At 38.8% G+C, this 16,458-nt stretch overlaps 1 protein-coding gene across 5 annotated transcripts in view; it reads left to right on the top strand.

Annotated features, from left to right (window-relative positions):
• The window catches only part of CNOT6 (CCR4-NOT transcription complex subunit 6), a 48,896-nt gene that overhangs the window by 23,138 nt on the left and 9,300 nt on the right, over positions 1-16,458 (top strand). For all 5 annotated transcript variants that reach the window (XM_054036726.1, XM_054036729.1, XM_054036727.1 and 2 more), the window contains 8 exons: positions 1,746-1,859; positions 4,184-4,370; positions 8,987-9,072; positions 10,087-10,191; positions 10,292-10,360; positions 13,782-13,939; positions 14,421-14,575; positions 16,157-16,311. In XM_054036726.1, coding sequence (XP_053892701.1) covers positions 1,748-1,859; positions 4,184-4,370; positions 8,987-9,072; positions 10,087-10,191; positions 10,292-10,360; positions 13,782-13,939; positions 14,421-14,575; positions 16,157-16,311 — 1,027 coding nt within the window. In that variant the 5' untranslated portion in view covers positions 1,746-1,747. The remainder of the gene's footprint in view (positions 1-1,745; positions 1,860-4,183; positions 4,371-8,986; positions 9,073-10,086; positions 10,192-10,291; positions 10,361-13,781; positions 13,940-14,420; positions 14,576-16,156; positions 16,312-16,458) is intronic.

The following is a 16,458-nucleotide window of genomic DNA, read 5'->3' as shown; positions in this document are numbered from 1 at the left end:
ATAATCTTCAAGTAACTTCAGAAAGTGTCTTTTTAATTGAAATCAGTTCAATATTCTTGTAGCTTGTTTTGGTAATAAAATAAGCTAGGATTGTTTTGAGTGTATGCTAACAAAAAATAGTAATGTGCACCTTTCTGGGGATGGGGGTTGGGGTGAAGCTAGATAAGCCTTGGACAGTGGTTCTCAATTTATTTACCATTGTGGGCCGCATCTAATATTACCTGTATGGCTCTGAGGATGTCACATGGGCCACAGCTCTTTGCTGATTGGGCTACAGGTTGAGAACCACTGGACTAGGATGTAGTGTGGGATTTTGAAACCAAAGAGGATGTGCTTCTCTTTCCTTCCTCCTCGGGGAAGGGGTGGGGAAGGGGGCATTAGCAGTTGAACATTTTTTTGAGGAGTGTTCCTTGACACAGCAATTCTTGCCAGCAAACAGCTGATCTACAGTTTCCCATCCCTAAATACACACCAATGGATGTCATAAAAATGGATAAGCACCTTAGTCATGTTTGTGTTAAAATTAATAAGCAGTGAAATAGTAAAGTTTTTGTTTATTTCATTTTTTAATTTCCATTGAAAGATTTCAGTGTTAACACCTGTTGAGATGGATGGAAGAACCCCTGCATCACTTTTAATTATCTTTTCATATTCAGGCAGGCAATATGTAGTGGTTCAGATTTGAAAAGATACTTTTGCAAACATAAATGAATTAAACAGAAAAAAGCTTAACCCTTCTCTGGCATGGTGGATACTGTGGTCATTCGTGAATTGTAGAAAAAACAGGGTTCTGGTAACTTGTGTATTTAATGTTTTTCTTTCTATTTCACTTAATAGTTACTATGAGAAACTGTTGTTGCTAAAAATTCTTGAAAATACATTATGAATAAGTGCAGATATCTTCATTATTCTAAACAGTATCAGCCAGTTCAGAAAACTGCATAACATAACGCTGTTTGAAATGTAGGCCTGCCCTTTTCTTTGAACCACTTAATACTTTAACACTTAGTAAAGTAGACTGCTTATCAGTGGATTCAGGATTTTTAACATAGTAAAAAATAACATAAAAAAATGGCAGGGATGTTGGTGTCAGCACAGCTGTATGTGCTGAGTAGTTGTTAAACCTGAGAGAACAAGATGACAACTTTTGATTTGTCTTGTTTAAACATATTCCTATTGATAGGAGCCAAAATACTGAGGAACTCTCTATTCCTGCATTCTGTAACAAGAGAGTTTCACTGCATTCTAGCAAGACCCTGGCTCTGGCAGGCTTTGAAGGTTTGATGAGAGGGTTTGCATGTGGTGCAAGGATTCATGAACATTGGTTCATCTTTGTGAACCCACCCATCCTCAGGAAGATGTCTTCCTAATTCTTTTACCTTGTGCCTGCAGGTCATCTTAGGCCTGATCTAAACACACAATTTTCACCAATTTAACTAAATATAATCAGTTTTGTTAGCAAATTAAATCAGTATTGGAAATTCTTAAACTAATTTCAGAGCATCCACACAAGGGGTTTGCACCAATTTTATTAAATTGACTTGCATACAATTGGTGCAATTTTTATATGTAGACTGGGCCACCTTATGCTATTGTTAGAAGTTGCAGTAGCATGTGTTCTTTTAGGCCAGACTGTCTATATATAAGCAGTTTTTTAAAAGAGGAATCTCTATCTAGAGTAAAGGTAAGATGTTTGTTAAATAGAATAATATAGCAAAGTGGTATTTTTCTGTTCATTTCAACAGGAATGCCCAAAGAAAAGTACGATCCACCTGATCCACGGAGGATGTACACAATTATGTCCTCAGAGGAAGCAGCCAATGGAAAGAAATCAAATTGGGCGGAGCTGGAAATAAGTGGTAAGAAATGGAGGAATAATGGTTATGTGGTGAAATGAGGATTTGATTTCAAATTTGAATACTCATACTAGCCATCAGATAAACTCTTATCCTGTAGATATTCCTTCACAAGTAAGCAGGGTTGGGCTATATAGGCTTGGTATTTGAATAGGAAACCTAAGGAACACCAAGGAGTTACAGGAAGTCATGGTGTTTATTTCGTAGGATGCATTCTTCCCTCTAGTAAATCGATGTCCCACATAGCACTGGGAAATGCTGTGCAGCAGTAGATCTCCTCTACAAATAGGAGATAAAATGAAGGTTGTGACCACTTTGGGTCATTAAATATCCCTGGGCACTTTACATACGTGTTAAGGGTGTTTAAATCTGGTGCTTTGACCAAAATTTGACAATCAGTCAATTCAAGGTTTTATTTGTATATAGATATAGATGCACATAAAATATACTTGGAGACAAGCCCTGTGTGTGTGAGACACTATCCCCCAATCCCTTGTTGCCTAAGGGAAAATTCTGATCAAGAGGAGACCATGAGTTGAAATCTCACCTGTACTGGCTGTGGTTTATATTCATGCACTGTTCTATACTGTCAGTTGAACTTACCTGGAAATCAGTATTGAAAGTTTAAAATACATTGAATTTTTTTTAATATGTATTTTCCTTTTAACTTGTATTTCTCTATGTACCTCCATGTAGCCAGGATTTTTATTCCTGGCAGGAAAAACGTTCAAATTAAGCTGAATAACTTGACCCTTCTTTCCCTCCACTCACCCAATGCCAGTGGTGAAAATTCTGGACACACTTGAGTAAAATAAAGAAATAAAAGTTAAAGGAGGGAAAAAGACCAATTTATCTCAGTGCAGCTTTTCGTAGGCGGAAAAGAGTTGGGGGGGGGGGGGGGGGGAAGTAATCAGCAAATACATTTGGAGTATAATGACTTAATTGGAAAGAGTGTTTAACATTGGTGGCTCATAGATGACTAAATAAGCTATAAAAAGTCTGTTAAATGGTAGTGAGCCTATTTTGCCTCCAAGGAAATGATATTCTGATTTTCCTGCAGTGCTCTTGATACAGTCTAGATCAGGGGTGGCCAACCTGAGCCTGGGAAGGAGCCAGAATTTACCAATGTACATTGCCAAAGAGTCAAAGTAATATGTCAACAGCCCTGCCATCAGCTCCCACGCCTGCTGGCAGCCCCACCGATCAGCGCCTCCCCCTCTCTCCCTGTGCCTCCTGCCCACCACAATCAGCTGTTTCACGGTGTGCAGGAGGCTCTGGGGGGGAAGTGGTGAGGAGAGAGGGCACGGCAGGCTCGGGGGAAGGGGCAGGAGCTTTGGGGGAAGGGGTGGAGTGGGTCAGGATCTGGGGCAGAGCCAGGGGTTGATCAGTGAGCACCCCTGACACATTGAAAAGTTTGCGCCTGTAGCCCCAGCCCCAGAGTCGGCACCTATGCAAGGAGCCGCATATTGACTTCCGAAGAGCTGCATGCGGCTCCGGAGCCACAGGTTGGCCACCCCTGGTCTAGATAGTCTTTCTGATTGAAGGTTGGGAAGTCAGCCTTGCACGAGAAATGTCTCTAATGATGTCCCTTATGATACTTCAAGTTCCTGCCATATGGAGGTGTAGATCTCTTGACTTTTTAAAATGAATCAACGTTAATATCCTCCATTTTATACAAAATAGGTGTGGTTCTTGAGCCCCTGGCCATAGCCAGCACAGCTTTTAGTAGCGTGCGGTTTGGGGACCCCTGTTCTAAAGTTACCATTATAGTTACAGCAGGAATAACACTGTTGAACTCCGGAAGAAGCTGCTTCCTCTTATTTGTTGAACTAATGGCATGAAAGAAAGCCTTTTTATTTAGAAGATGGTGTGTGAATAAGGGCAGAACCCAGAGAACCATCTTCCACTCCAAAGCAAGAGCACTAAAACTTAAAATGTTAATGATAAGTGCACAGTGTTTCACTTGAAAAACATATTAAAATACTGAATGCATGATCAGTTCATAAATCTGTAAGTTGCTTTATGTAGTACTTTCAGAAGGGAAGAGGATGTCCAGGGCTTAAAGCATGAGCTCAAAAATGGCTAAAGAGCCCAGGCAAGAAAATTTAAAGGAACATTTATTTGTGCCATCAAAATGTCATGAAATTAGAGGGGAGTACCTTCTATGTAATCTTTCATTTTTAACCATATTGCAGAAAACTCTAAACACTGTTCAAACAAGATGTCATACTCATTTAATGCTAAAACGAGATGTTTAAAATGTCCAAAGTTATTTTTATTTTACTCCTGTTTCTCTCTCTCTCTCTCTCTCTCTCTCTCTCTCACAGGGAAAGTAAGAAGCTTAAGTTCATCTTTATGGTCACTGACCCATTTGACAGCTTTGCATCTCAGTGACAATTCCTTATCCCGTATTCCTTCAGACATTGCCAAGCTTCACAATCTGGTCTATCTGGACCTGTCCTCTAATAAAATCCGTAGTTTACCAGCAGAACTCGGAAACATGGTGTCACTCAGGTATGCAAATTCCTCTGCGACCCCGGCAGACATCCGTTTTTATGTTTTGGCAAGATTCTGTTCTGTAACTAACCAAAGCCAATATAAACAGTTTTTCCTAGTGGTTGGAGTTGTAACTACAGCCCTAGTACTCTATATTGGCTCTGATCTCCAGTTGCCCCATTCAACAGTGTACAATGAGCTCCTACAGAGCTCAGCATGCTGGCATGCACCTCGCATGACATTGCTAAATCAGGTTTACATACACACACACACCCCTCCAAACACATCCCCAGATCCTTATGCGGGGTGCTGCTCTTGAAGAACTGTTGACACCCATAGAGTTCGTGCAAGAGTTGCCCCTTAATTCCTGGCAAGAGAAAAGAGTATTTTATAGCACCTAGCACAAAGGGCCATAGGCACTATAGTAATACAAATATTACATAATAATAAGAGCAGATTAAACATTTCTAAATAAAGGTAATCAAAGAAAGTTAGTGGCTGTTTTCTTCATCTTAAATTACTACTCTAAGAATTTAATTTTATGACCATAGTTTTATAACACCTGAGAGCTTTGCATAGCAACAAGTATCTTGAGGGGGGGTTCTCCCCCCCCCCCTTCTTTTTCTTGTGGTGGCTATGTATTTATACTTCCACACCAATAAAAGAACATAATCTTTAGCTAGCCAGGTAGTTACTAAAGTGAATTTTATGCTTTCAAGTTGAAAGGTGTAGAAGAGTCACAAGGCTAGGGATAGAATAAGTTAATTAATTAACAAATTCTTTTTGGAAGTAAAACATATTAATGTTATAGCTAGTTGGATTTAATTGGGGCCACAGTATCTAATTTTGTTACTGGAGTCCTCTTCTTCGATGGTGATGGGGAAGGGCAGGTATTATGGGCAAATTTCTCTTGCCCTTAAAGAGTATTATTGACAATGTATAAACAACCTCCGTGAAGTACTGAATGTGGGATTATCCTACAGTACCAATGTTTGATTCCCAGACTTACACCTGCGTTGGAATGATAGGCTAGGTGGCACCTTGAGATACTAATAATTGTATTGTCTTCATCTTTGGAAAAATTGCACCCTACTGAAAAAATTAAACTACTTGATTAAAATTGAGAGTAAGCTATCAATAAATTCTAGAGTAGTTAAGCTCTTAAAACTATTATTTATTGTGAGCCCTATTTAACAGTGGGAATTCAGCCTGTAGTAAGAAATACTGATAATGCCTTACATCATTTTTCCCAAAACTCTGAGATATTCTATTTTATTTTTTTGTTTTACCCTTATCACCTTTGCTCTAATTACAGTTACGACTAATAATTTCCCCCTACTCTGCTGTTGTTCAGTATCATCACCTACCCATTTTAAACTTACTGAAACATTGAGATTCACTTTGTGAACTAATTAGTGTTCCTTTCTCTTTATAAAGCCCTTTGCCTTTTAAAATATTGATGCAAGTTATGTTCTTGTGCAAATGATGTTAGTATAGCACTCTGCAGAATAGTGCATGCAGATATTGTGCAAACATTCCTAAAATTTTCCCAATTTACTCCAATCCTGATTCTACAAAATTCCAGCTATCCCTGTCTTGAGCCTCTTTTGAGCAGAGAATATAAAATCTTGTTCTGGCTACAAAATGTGCACTAACAAACTCGGATCAGACCACCAATCTAGTTTCCATTTGTGACAAACATAATATTTGAATCCTGGTCTATAGACACGAAGGGCATTAAAAGCACATTAACCCACTGCACACACACTGTCCTCAGTAATTGTAGCTGATCCATGATTTCTTTTCACTGGGGTTAAAGTGAAGAACAGTCTGTAAGTGCTTCCTATGTGGTAGCGCTCTGCAGGTCTCAATCCCATAGTAGTTTTGTGTTTCCTGCTGACTGCTATTGCACTCTCCTCGTAGTTTGTGGTATAGTTTCCAGATTAACAGAGTAATTTCAGCTTTGAATATCACCAGTATTATGGACCAGAGAAACAGTGTGAACTGACACTACCTAGAATCTTTTAGAGTCAATAAATAACTCCTTCAACCTCCATGTCTGGGAACTCTTTTTATAAAGGGCTTAGCTTGTCTAAGATCCATTGTGTCTCCCTGTCACATGCAGATAAAACTTGTTCCAATGACTTTGGGAGACAGTGAACCAGCTAATGGAGAATGATCAAGTTGCCAATCTTTGGAGAGAGCTTAAAAAAACTATGACAAATTTTTCTTCAATGCAACTGGGGAAAGATTTCAGAGAGCTCAGATTCTTTTGATTTGTTTGGAAGGACTAGTATGACTTGCTATGATCCTCTGTGCTGCCTAAAGGAAGCTCTTTGACACCAAAGAGCATTAACCAAGATGAGATTAAACTAGACAACTATCCTTATCATTTTTCTTTAACAATTTATGAAAACTGTACTTTATTTGTTAGTGGAACTGTAATCTATACCTAGAATGAACCCAGGTGAGCACCTTGAACCAAAAGCTCACCTTAAGAGTTCTGCAAAGTTCTCAAAAGTTCTTGGACAAAAAGGTACTTTCATAAAGAATAATGTATTAGTTGCCCTTTAGGGTCATGTAGAATATTATTCCCAACCATGTGATAGTCCAGTGGTTTTCAACCTCTGGTCTGTGAACCCCTGGAGGCCCGCAGATTGTCAAAGGTGTCCGTGAAAGGTGACTGTGAAAATGAAGTTTCAGACCCCAGAAAAGGCATTCAGTTTTTCTGATCAATCAAAAGTATGTGAATACCTCTCCCTACAGATCAAAACCCGGAAGTGTTGTCATTATCATAAAAGCCCACAGTTTAGTGTCCTTTCTCATGCCGTGTCAAATGCCTGCTGAGCCCAGCACATGCAACACTTACAGTTGAATTCTGTTTGGTCAGTTTTCAGTCTAAGGATTCTATAGTAAGGGTCCCCAGACTACAGGTTGAATTTCCAAAGGGGTCTGCACCTCCATTTGAAACTTTTTAGGGGTCTGCAAATGAAAAAGGTTGACAAACACTGTGGTAGTCAAATAAAGCTTGAATGACTTAGGCCGGTGGTGGGAAGTTGGTAGGGTTTTTGTTTTTTAAATCTCTCTCCCTCCGCTAAGCAGTATATGCTACTGCCTGGAAATCTAGGAATGGCGTAGGTGGGCCCTTGGTCTTTTCCTCCTAAAATGTCTGCTTTTATCTATGCTTTTTTTACATCTTGCAAGGAATGGCTAGGGAACTCTAGTCAGGCAGAATCATATGGGTAACTTTTGTGTAAGTGAACGCAGTTTTATGTAATGATTGTGACTATATCAGATTTTAACATTATACCTAAATTGGACCATTTTAGGGCTGGTCACAATGAAAAATTATTGGCATAGCTATGTCTCTAAGGGGTGTGAAAAATCTATATCCCTGAGAAACATAGTTAAGCTGACCTGACCCCCGATGTAGACCGCGCTAGGCTGATAGAAGAAGTCTTTTGTTGACCTAACTCAGGGCAGGCAAGGTGGCAGGCAAGCTGATTTTCAGTGGCACTCACACTGCCCGGGTCCTGGCCACTGGTCCGGGGGGCTCTGCAATTTAATATAATTTTAAACGAAGCTTCTAAAACATTTTAAAAACCTTATTTACTTTACATACAACAATAGTTTTATTATATATTATAGACTTATAGAAAGAGACCTTCTAAAACGTATTACTGGTACGCTGAACCTTAAATTAGAGTGAATAAATGAAGATTCGGCACACCACTTCTGAAAGGTTGCCGACCCCTGACCTACCTACTGCCTCTCAGGGAGGTGTATTATCCACAGCGATGGGAGAACCCCTCTCATTGCTGTAGTAAGTGTTTACGCTGAGGCACTGCAGCACTAAACTGTACCATTTTAAGTGTAGACATAGCCTGAGAGTAAGCAAAAGGCATATCATCAAGTTCAATTTCTCTTCCCTCGTTGGCTGGACTTTTGGGACCTGCCAACTTCTATTTCTCCCAAGTAAAAAGGAATACACAATATCTCAACAGTAACACTGTAAAAATAAACAATAGAATATTACTTTTTATAGGCCAGAAGCACAGTTAATTTAATGGATTTTTGTGTGTGCCTGATAGCCTTCGCACAATAGATCAACAGATATCTAACTTCTGTTGACGAAGCAGTGAAATTATTTTGACAAACAAAAGTTAATTGGAAAATTATAGTTTGCTGTGATGTGTTAAATGAGAGAGAGAGAGGGTTGATAGCAATAATAGTACTGGAACCATTTTTTGTTCTTGGTTTTATTTTAATGGCTATAATCTTATTTTCTTAAGTGTCCTTTAAACTTAACTCAGCCATTTGTGGTCCAGCTTGTCAGAACTGTAATTGCTTCATTTCTTGTAATTCCTTAATATTTTAATTATTGTTAACTTTTACAAAAGCTTATGACCATACCCCCACTAACTTCTGCGCTGTACTTCAGACTTAATGAGCTTTTTTTTAGTGTGTACAGCAAGATGTCCCTAATCCTTGCTGACTGTTAGTCTTCCAATTTTTCCAAGGAGTGGTGTGATAGTACAGTTTCTTTCTTATAGTGAAACTGTTTCAGCAATAAATAGTTGATCACAAATACTGTGTTACTTCCCACTTCATATTATTCTGATTTTTGCCTACAGGGAACTCCATTTAAATAACAACCTGTTACGGGTTCTACCATTTGAGCTGGGAAAACTATTTCAGTTACAGACATTAGGTCTGAAAGGTATGACTTTTTTACCTACATTTTGTGTGTTGATCTCATTCTTGAGCCACAGCTGTTCTAAGCTACACGTTTTATAAAATGTTACCAAATGGCAGCTGTTGGTTTAGGAATTTATTCTTCTCTTTTATAAATATATTGAGATTTAATGAATCTGGCCCAAAAAAGAATTAAAAGTCAAGTTCATTTTCTGGTTGCCTACATGGAAGTTAGATATAGCCTTTTGATTAAATCTGGCCTAATTGAACTGACACTGCAGTTATGGAACTCTTTCTCCCCCAAAAGGGGGATCAACTGCATAACTTTTTTGAGGATTTTGTACTGCTGGTAATCACCATAGTATCTGACTGCAAATAGCAATTTAAAATTGCTTTTCAAAATTTTGGAGCCAATCCTGTAAGAGTTTGGCATGTAGATCTACTGGCTTCAGTGGAAGTTGTGTGAATGAAAGGCTTGCAAGATCAGGCTCTTTCTGTTGAGTATGATGCCTATAAACTGCATTAAATCTCAAAGGTCTAATATTTATTATGATTGGACAATTATTGTCCCCTATTTGTGTGAACTTTTAGCATCCGACTCTGTAGAGTAGCCCCCTTAATTAATCAGGCCAGATTCTCTGAGATCTGGCAGAAAGATACCATATTCTAGTGGTAGATGTCCAGCAGGGAATGCTTTTGGCCTAGGGGAGGTCACTCTCTTATGCAATAAAACTGGCGGAGATTGCTCCTGCATCAGGCGTACTCCCCACCACCATTATAAGTGTGTTTGGAGAGGGGCAGGATGTGAGAGAGCAAAACTTCACTATGGCCGTCCTCCATTAGATCCGGTGATGAAAGTTAGAACTCAGATACAGAAGAGAACGTAAGTGTTTCCAGGAATGGAAAATTGAAATACTTTTTAAAAAGGGAAACAGTTCTCACTGTTCTGCAGTCATATATCCAAGACTTTAAACACCAGCACACACACACACTCGACATTGTTCTGGTTTAATTTTACTTTTTGTAAACACGTTGGCAGGAAATCCACTTACGCAGGATATACTGAACCTCTACCAGGAACCGGATGGAACACGAAGGCTCCTGAATTATTTGCTTGATAATTTGGCAGGTACTGCAAAAAGAAGTAAGTGATCATTCCTAAAATATTAATTTATGCCATTTTAAAATAAATATGATTACTTCACTTTGTGTGTGGTTTTTTTTTTTTTTTAATATTATAATAGTTTCAACAGAACAACCACCTCCAAGATCTTGGATTATGTTGCAAGAACCAGACCGAACAAGACCAACAGGTAGCATTGCAATGACTCTTTATAGATCTTCTCCCCCCTCCACCCTGATCTAAAATCACTTCACCATTACCATCTGCTGAAGTATTTCTTTTTGATACTTAAACTAAAACATCTCATACTCACTGATGGTAGCCAGCATAGGCATTCCTACATCAAACAGCACATTTGTCTGTGGAATTAGCTACTTTTTTCTTAAAGGTAATGCCTTTATCTTTAATTGGACTACTCACCACTAGAGTTAAACTAGTTATTCAAGTATTTTAAAAGTAGCTGATCAATTGTAAAATATTAATTGAATGATTGTTGAAGAATCCAGGAACAGCAGAAAAGTTCCCCCTGATTTTCAACAAATGTAGAATAAAAAAAAATTCCTGGGCAATCAGAGAATATTTATATTTAAAACTTGTAGCCCAAGGAAAATCTGAGGAATTGCTCTTTACTAGTTACTGTATTAAAGAAACATTAGGTTTTTATTGTACAATACTGAGGCTTGTTGTTACTGAAGTTGGGAACTGTGCCAATGTATTTGGTATATTTAATCTTTAGTTCCAAACGTTACAAGTCTAACTCATTCTTCAACTAATCAGTAGAGAAATTTTAAATAACTGGAAAGAAACTACAGGGGTTAGTCACTGAAATTTTAAAATGGATCATGCATTTTAATTATGCTTTTGCCCCTTTCCCCTTTTCTGATATATAGTGGTTGTCATAATATGCTGCCTAGAACCTGGCATATATCAAAATGCTACTGTTGTGAAAGTCTTTTGATTCCTTAAATTTTTCCCCTCCAGTCTTAATTTTGCTATGATCACTCTAACATTGGTCATGTTACTGGTGCGGATATTCAGCTGGCCTTACTAAAAGGAACACATTATTTTTGTCAGTGTACTGCTCACTCATGAGATACTGGTCAGTCTTCCAAGCCACTTTCCTTGGTTAAGGGGGAAGCCCCCAGGAGGCACTTTTCTAGGGAGAAAGAACCAGGTGAGAACCCAGGAATAAGCCTGTCTTTATGAACGTAGCGCCCTCCTGGCCGGGAACGCCTTTGCCTCATATCTCCATACTGCCGAATTCTGTGCCCCCCCCCCCCCCCCCCATTTGAGGACATAGTAGTGGGTAGGTTGGTAGCATGGAAAATGCTCATTGTTTGGTGGGTGAGCAGTCCTGGATGGAGGGAGTTGAGAAGCTAGGAATCTCTTAATTTGAAGAGTAAGGAAGGGAGTAGGGGGCTGATGGGAATGAAGACAGATGGAAGCCAAACTAGGTCAGCTCCTATCCCCCCACTGCAGAATTGGGTGCAATGATAGGGTTACACAGGTTAAACTAAAGACCTATTGGAAAGCATTGCGCTTAAAACAAGCGTTACGTTCAAACAAGAATTTCACATTTTTAGTGTATAAATACAGCTTTGTAAACATTTCAAAAGGGAAAAAGTGTCTTTCTGCCTCCCCCATTCCTTCCTGTTTGCTTCTAGGTCCTTTCTGCCTTTGCCTGGAGAACATTGGCAAGATATTTGAATATATCAGAGGGATAAATATCAGAGAGGGAGAGGAATTATTTAAGCTCAGTACCAATGTGGACACATGAACAAATGGATATAAACTGGCTATCAGGAAGTTTAAACTTGAAATTAGACGAAGGTTTCTAATCCTCAGAGGAGTTATCATAAGTTCTGGAACAGCCTTCCAAGGGGAGTAGTGGGGGCAAAAGACATATCTGGCTTCAAGACTAAGCTTGTTAAGTTTATGGAGGGGATGGTATAATGGGATAGCCTAATTTTAGCAATTAATTGGTCTTTGACTATTAGTGGTAAATATGCCCAGTGGCTTGTGATGGGATGTTAGATGGGGTGGGATCTGAGTTACTACGGAGAATTCTTTCCTGGGTGTCTGGCTGGTGAGTCTTGCCCACATGCTCAGGGTTTAGCTGATCCCCATATTTGGGGTCAGGAAGGAATTTTCCTCCAGGGCAGATTGGCAGAAGCCCTGGGGGTTTTTCACAAATATATAAAAATCCTCTGCAGCATGGGGCATTGGTCACTTGCTGGAAGATTCTCTGCACCTTGAAGTCTTTAAATCATGATTTGAGGACTTCAGTGGCTCAGACACAGGTTTGATACAGGAATGGGTGGGTGAGATTCTGTGGCCTGCATTGTGCAGGAGGTCAAACTAGATGATCATAATGGTCCCTTCTGATCTTAAAGTCTATGATTCTATGACATGAATAATAAGATTGTCACAGCATCTGCACCGCATTCAGACAGTAGAGCTGCAGCTAAGGTTATGACTTCTTTGTACAGGTCCTTCTAAGATCTTGATAAGACTCTCCAGCAAAGAGCCAAGTGAGAGCATGATATGTTTTTGTTTTTATTTAAGCCTTCTTTAATTTTGTTTTTCTTAGGGTACATCTACACTACAGGGGGGAGTCGATTTAAGATACGCAAATTCAGCTACGTGAATAGCGTAGCTGTATTCGACGTATCGCAGCCGACTTACCCCGTTGTGAGGATGGCGGCAAAATCGACTTCTGCCGCTTTCTGTCAGCGGCGCTTACTACCACCTCCGCTGGTGGAGTAAGAGCGCCGATTCGGGGATCGATTGTCGCGTCCCAACGGGACGCGATAAATCGATCCCCGAGAGGTCGATTTCTACCCGCCGATTCAGGCGGGTAGTATAGACCTAGCCTTAGAATAGTTATTCAGAGATTCTCCCTACATAATACAGAAGCTGTAGTTGGCAAAAGAAATCTCATTTTTTTGCTCTGCATTTTACCTTTCAGAATTAAGCCCTTTCACTGCAGACTTCTTTCCCTTTATTTTTTAAATCTTAGTTCAGACCTGGGCCACCCATTGCATGATTGTAAGCTCAATCTTACTGAGTGTTCTTTGAGAGCCTGTTCCTACAACAGGCTTTGCACAGTCTCAGGGTCCACCATTCAGTGCCAGTTATAGGATTGGGGCCTACATCAAAATTTAATTCCTTCATTAAGTGTATTTAAATACATCCCAATCGGGTTCGGGGTCCCCCTTTACTTATTAACATGCAAGGACAGTGTAACAGTCAAAAAGATCAACATCTACTGTTAAAGTTTTTAAGCAAGCATGTTAAGAAACAAAGCTATAATGGGGTTAATTCTCAGTGTAAGCTGCCTTTGTCTGCTATTCACCATTTATATCAGCAACATATGGAGGTTTTTTTAGTAACCTGTTAACAATGAATGCTGTATGCCCAGACAAAAGGACTGGCTGCTTATTTTAGAGAGAACATGTGATGCATTTTTCTGTAGAGTCAGCTGTTAAACTACATATTTGAGTTAAAGCACTTGAAGCATAAAATTGCTAAAATTACTGAAGGGTAAAAATGAAGAATGTAATTGTGCTTTTTAGTAAAATATATCCGTAATTTAAATTATTGTTCTGCAGCCTTGTTTTCTGTCATGTGTTACAACGTACTTTGTGATAAATATGCCACCCGGCAGTTATATGGCTATTGTCCATCGTGGGCACTGAACTGGGAGTACAGAAAAAAAGCCATTATGCAGGAAATCTTGACCTGCAATGCTGACATCATAAGTCTTCAGGTAAATGATACATTTATTTTTCCTTTTGTGTTCACTTGTATTGATTCTTGTACATTACATTCATTAAAGTAAACTTTCTTTTAAAGCAATATGTCGTAATTTAGAACTCTTATTCATTGCTTGACATCAAAAGAATGCTTTTCCAACCTACACAGTTGGAACGCTAACCAGCAGCTGCTGATCAGAGAAACGTGTTGAAGTGTGTGTATATATAACCTGACGCATGTTCAGATAAAAGGCATGAGATAATCATATCTCTGGGGATTACAGAAATTTATTTATATCTTCTGCCTTAAAATAGCAGCATGGCTGTCTTATGCTTATGTTCCTTGATTCATCTAATTTTTTGAGTTTCCTAAAGCCAGTTTGGAGGTGACTTGTACTTTCTTCTAAAAGAGGCTAAATAATATAGACATAATACCAGTCTTCTGTACTCTGGTGGTGCTAAGCAAATACAGTGTGCTGTCTTATAACTTTACAGGAGGTTGAAACTGAACAGTACTACAGTTTTTTCCTGACAGAACTGAAGGAACGTGGCTATAATGGGTTCTTCAGTCCAAAATCTAGAGCTCGGACAATGTCAGAACAGGAAAGAAAACACGTTGATGGCTGTGCAATATTTTTCAAGACCGAAAAGTAAGTGTGTTTCATAAAACCTTCTGTTGTGCCGGTTCCCTTTCGCACAATTCTTCTGGGTCAAATTTAGGCCCCAAGTTGCTGTGACGAAGAAGTGTGTCTTTGTGTGGAACTTCTATTCTAACATTGTTGGGGAGAAGAGGAGAAGTTCACACTCCTTGGGGCCTCTTTAGCCAGAGCTAAACACTTTTTTTGCATATCTCCATATTTTGTACAAAGTATTCCTGCCTCTAGAAGGAATATTCTGCACAAGAGGCACCGTGCTGGGCACGACTAGTCTGAAAAAAGCCCATATTACCAATTCTCTTTTAATCTTTTATGCTTTGTTGTATGAAAGTGGAAAAAAAGCTAACAAATAAAATGAAATATAAGAGCAAGTACAATAAAAGTATCATGAAATATTTTTTATTTATTCACTGCTGATGGTGTAAAAAAGCTCAGAAAAAAACCCAAAGCATAGGAAAAAAGAAACAAACAATAGGAAACGTGACCTGTAGAACACGCACTTCAGGCAAAAGAAATTCCATCGTAAAACAGTGACACCTGTCTGGCTCTTCAGCTGCTTTTGCAATGCTAATCTGAGAGATCTTCATGCTGAAGGTAAAATTTGCTCCACTGCAGAGGCCTCCAACCAAGATCCACTAGAAAACTGATTTGAATCGGTTGGAAGCGGCATATCACTCTGAATTGGGGAGACCTTCACAATGAAAACTCAAGCAAGAATTTCACCCCTGAACTCTTTCAAATCCAAATGCACTCAGTCTGAGACAGTAGGAAAAGACTACAGTCTTTAATTTATTTCTTGAGTGAAATTGGACTGAGTCATTTAGCTTTTTATGAACAGTGAGACACCTGTCCTTGTTACCCAAATCATTCCTAAAATATAAGCCTAAACTTTAAAAAAAAATGACTTGTGATTTTTGGGTGCCCAAATTGAGAGACCTTAAAGGAACTTGATTTTCAAAAGGTGGGAGAACTCAGGACTTTCTGAAAATCTGGAGCTGTTTTAAGGTGTCTAAAGTCAGGTACCAAAAAAATTGAGGTACCCAAAATCATTAATCACTTGTGAAAATATAAGGAATATATAGACAATTAAATTTGCCATCTCTGAAACAGTGATTTCCCTAGATATCGAAGTCTTTAAGAATTTTTCTGTATTCTGCTGTGTCCACAAAACAATGCAGATGTCTGCCTCACTACACTCTGGTTCAGAAACAAGTGCTGAGTCACTCTCTCTTAAGCCTGCTAGTTCAAATCAGTAAATATGATAGATCAGGAGAAGCAAAATATCTTATTGTATTTAACATTTTTCTAAATGAAAGAATATGGGAAGTGTTGATTTTGGGAAGGCGGAGTTAATTTAAATCTGTTTAAGATGGCGTGCAGATAAAAATTGCTAATGAAATTATATCTTCCAACTTCAGATCAGCATTTTTATAAAGCAGTAATGTGACTGGCTGAGATTCTTGTAACTTAGTTTACTTATGTCATCTAACAAGTTTTAATTAAAATGAGGAAGAAGCTATAGTATTTCCTTTGTCATTTGACAAGTTAAGAAACCACACAATGTTGTTTTTTCAGATTCATCTTAGTTCAGAAACATACTGTTGAGTTCAATCAATTAGCTATGGCAAACTCAGAAGGGTCTGAAGCGATGCTGAACAGAGTTATGACAAAAGATAACATTGGAGTTGCAGTGTTGCTAGAGCTGCGAAAGGAATTAATAGAAATGTCATGTAAGTAATTGAATCCAATTTTTTGACTGGATTGTGATACAGCATGTTACAGTCTCCAATACAAATGAAAATTTTGTTTCAGTGGAATAGAGAATGGAAAACAACATTCACAAATAAACATATCTACAATTGTGTGCTGAAATTTTT

This window comes from Malaclemys terrapin, chromosome 8, assembly GCF_027887155.1.
Source record: "Malaclemys terrapin pileata isolate rMalTer1 chromosome 8, rMalTer1.hap1, whole genome shotgun sequence".
In the NCBI taxonomy this organism is placed as follows: Eukaryota; Metazoa; Chordata; order Testudines; family Emydidae; genus Malaclemys; species Malaclemys terrapin.
Note: the sequence above shows the minus strand (reverse complement) of the source record. Positions and strands in the feature narration are given on the sequence as shown.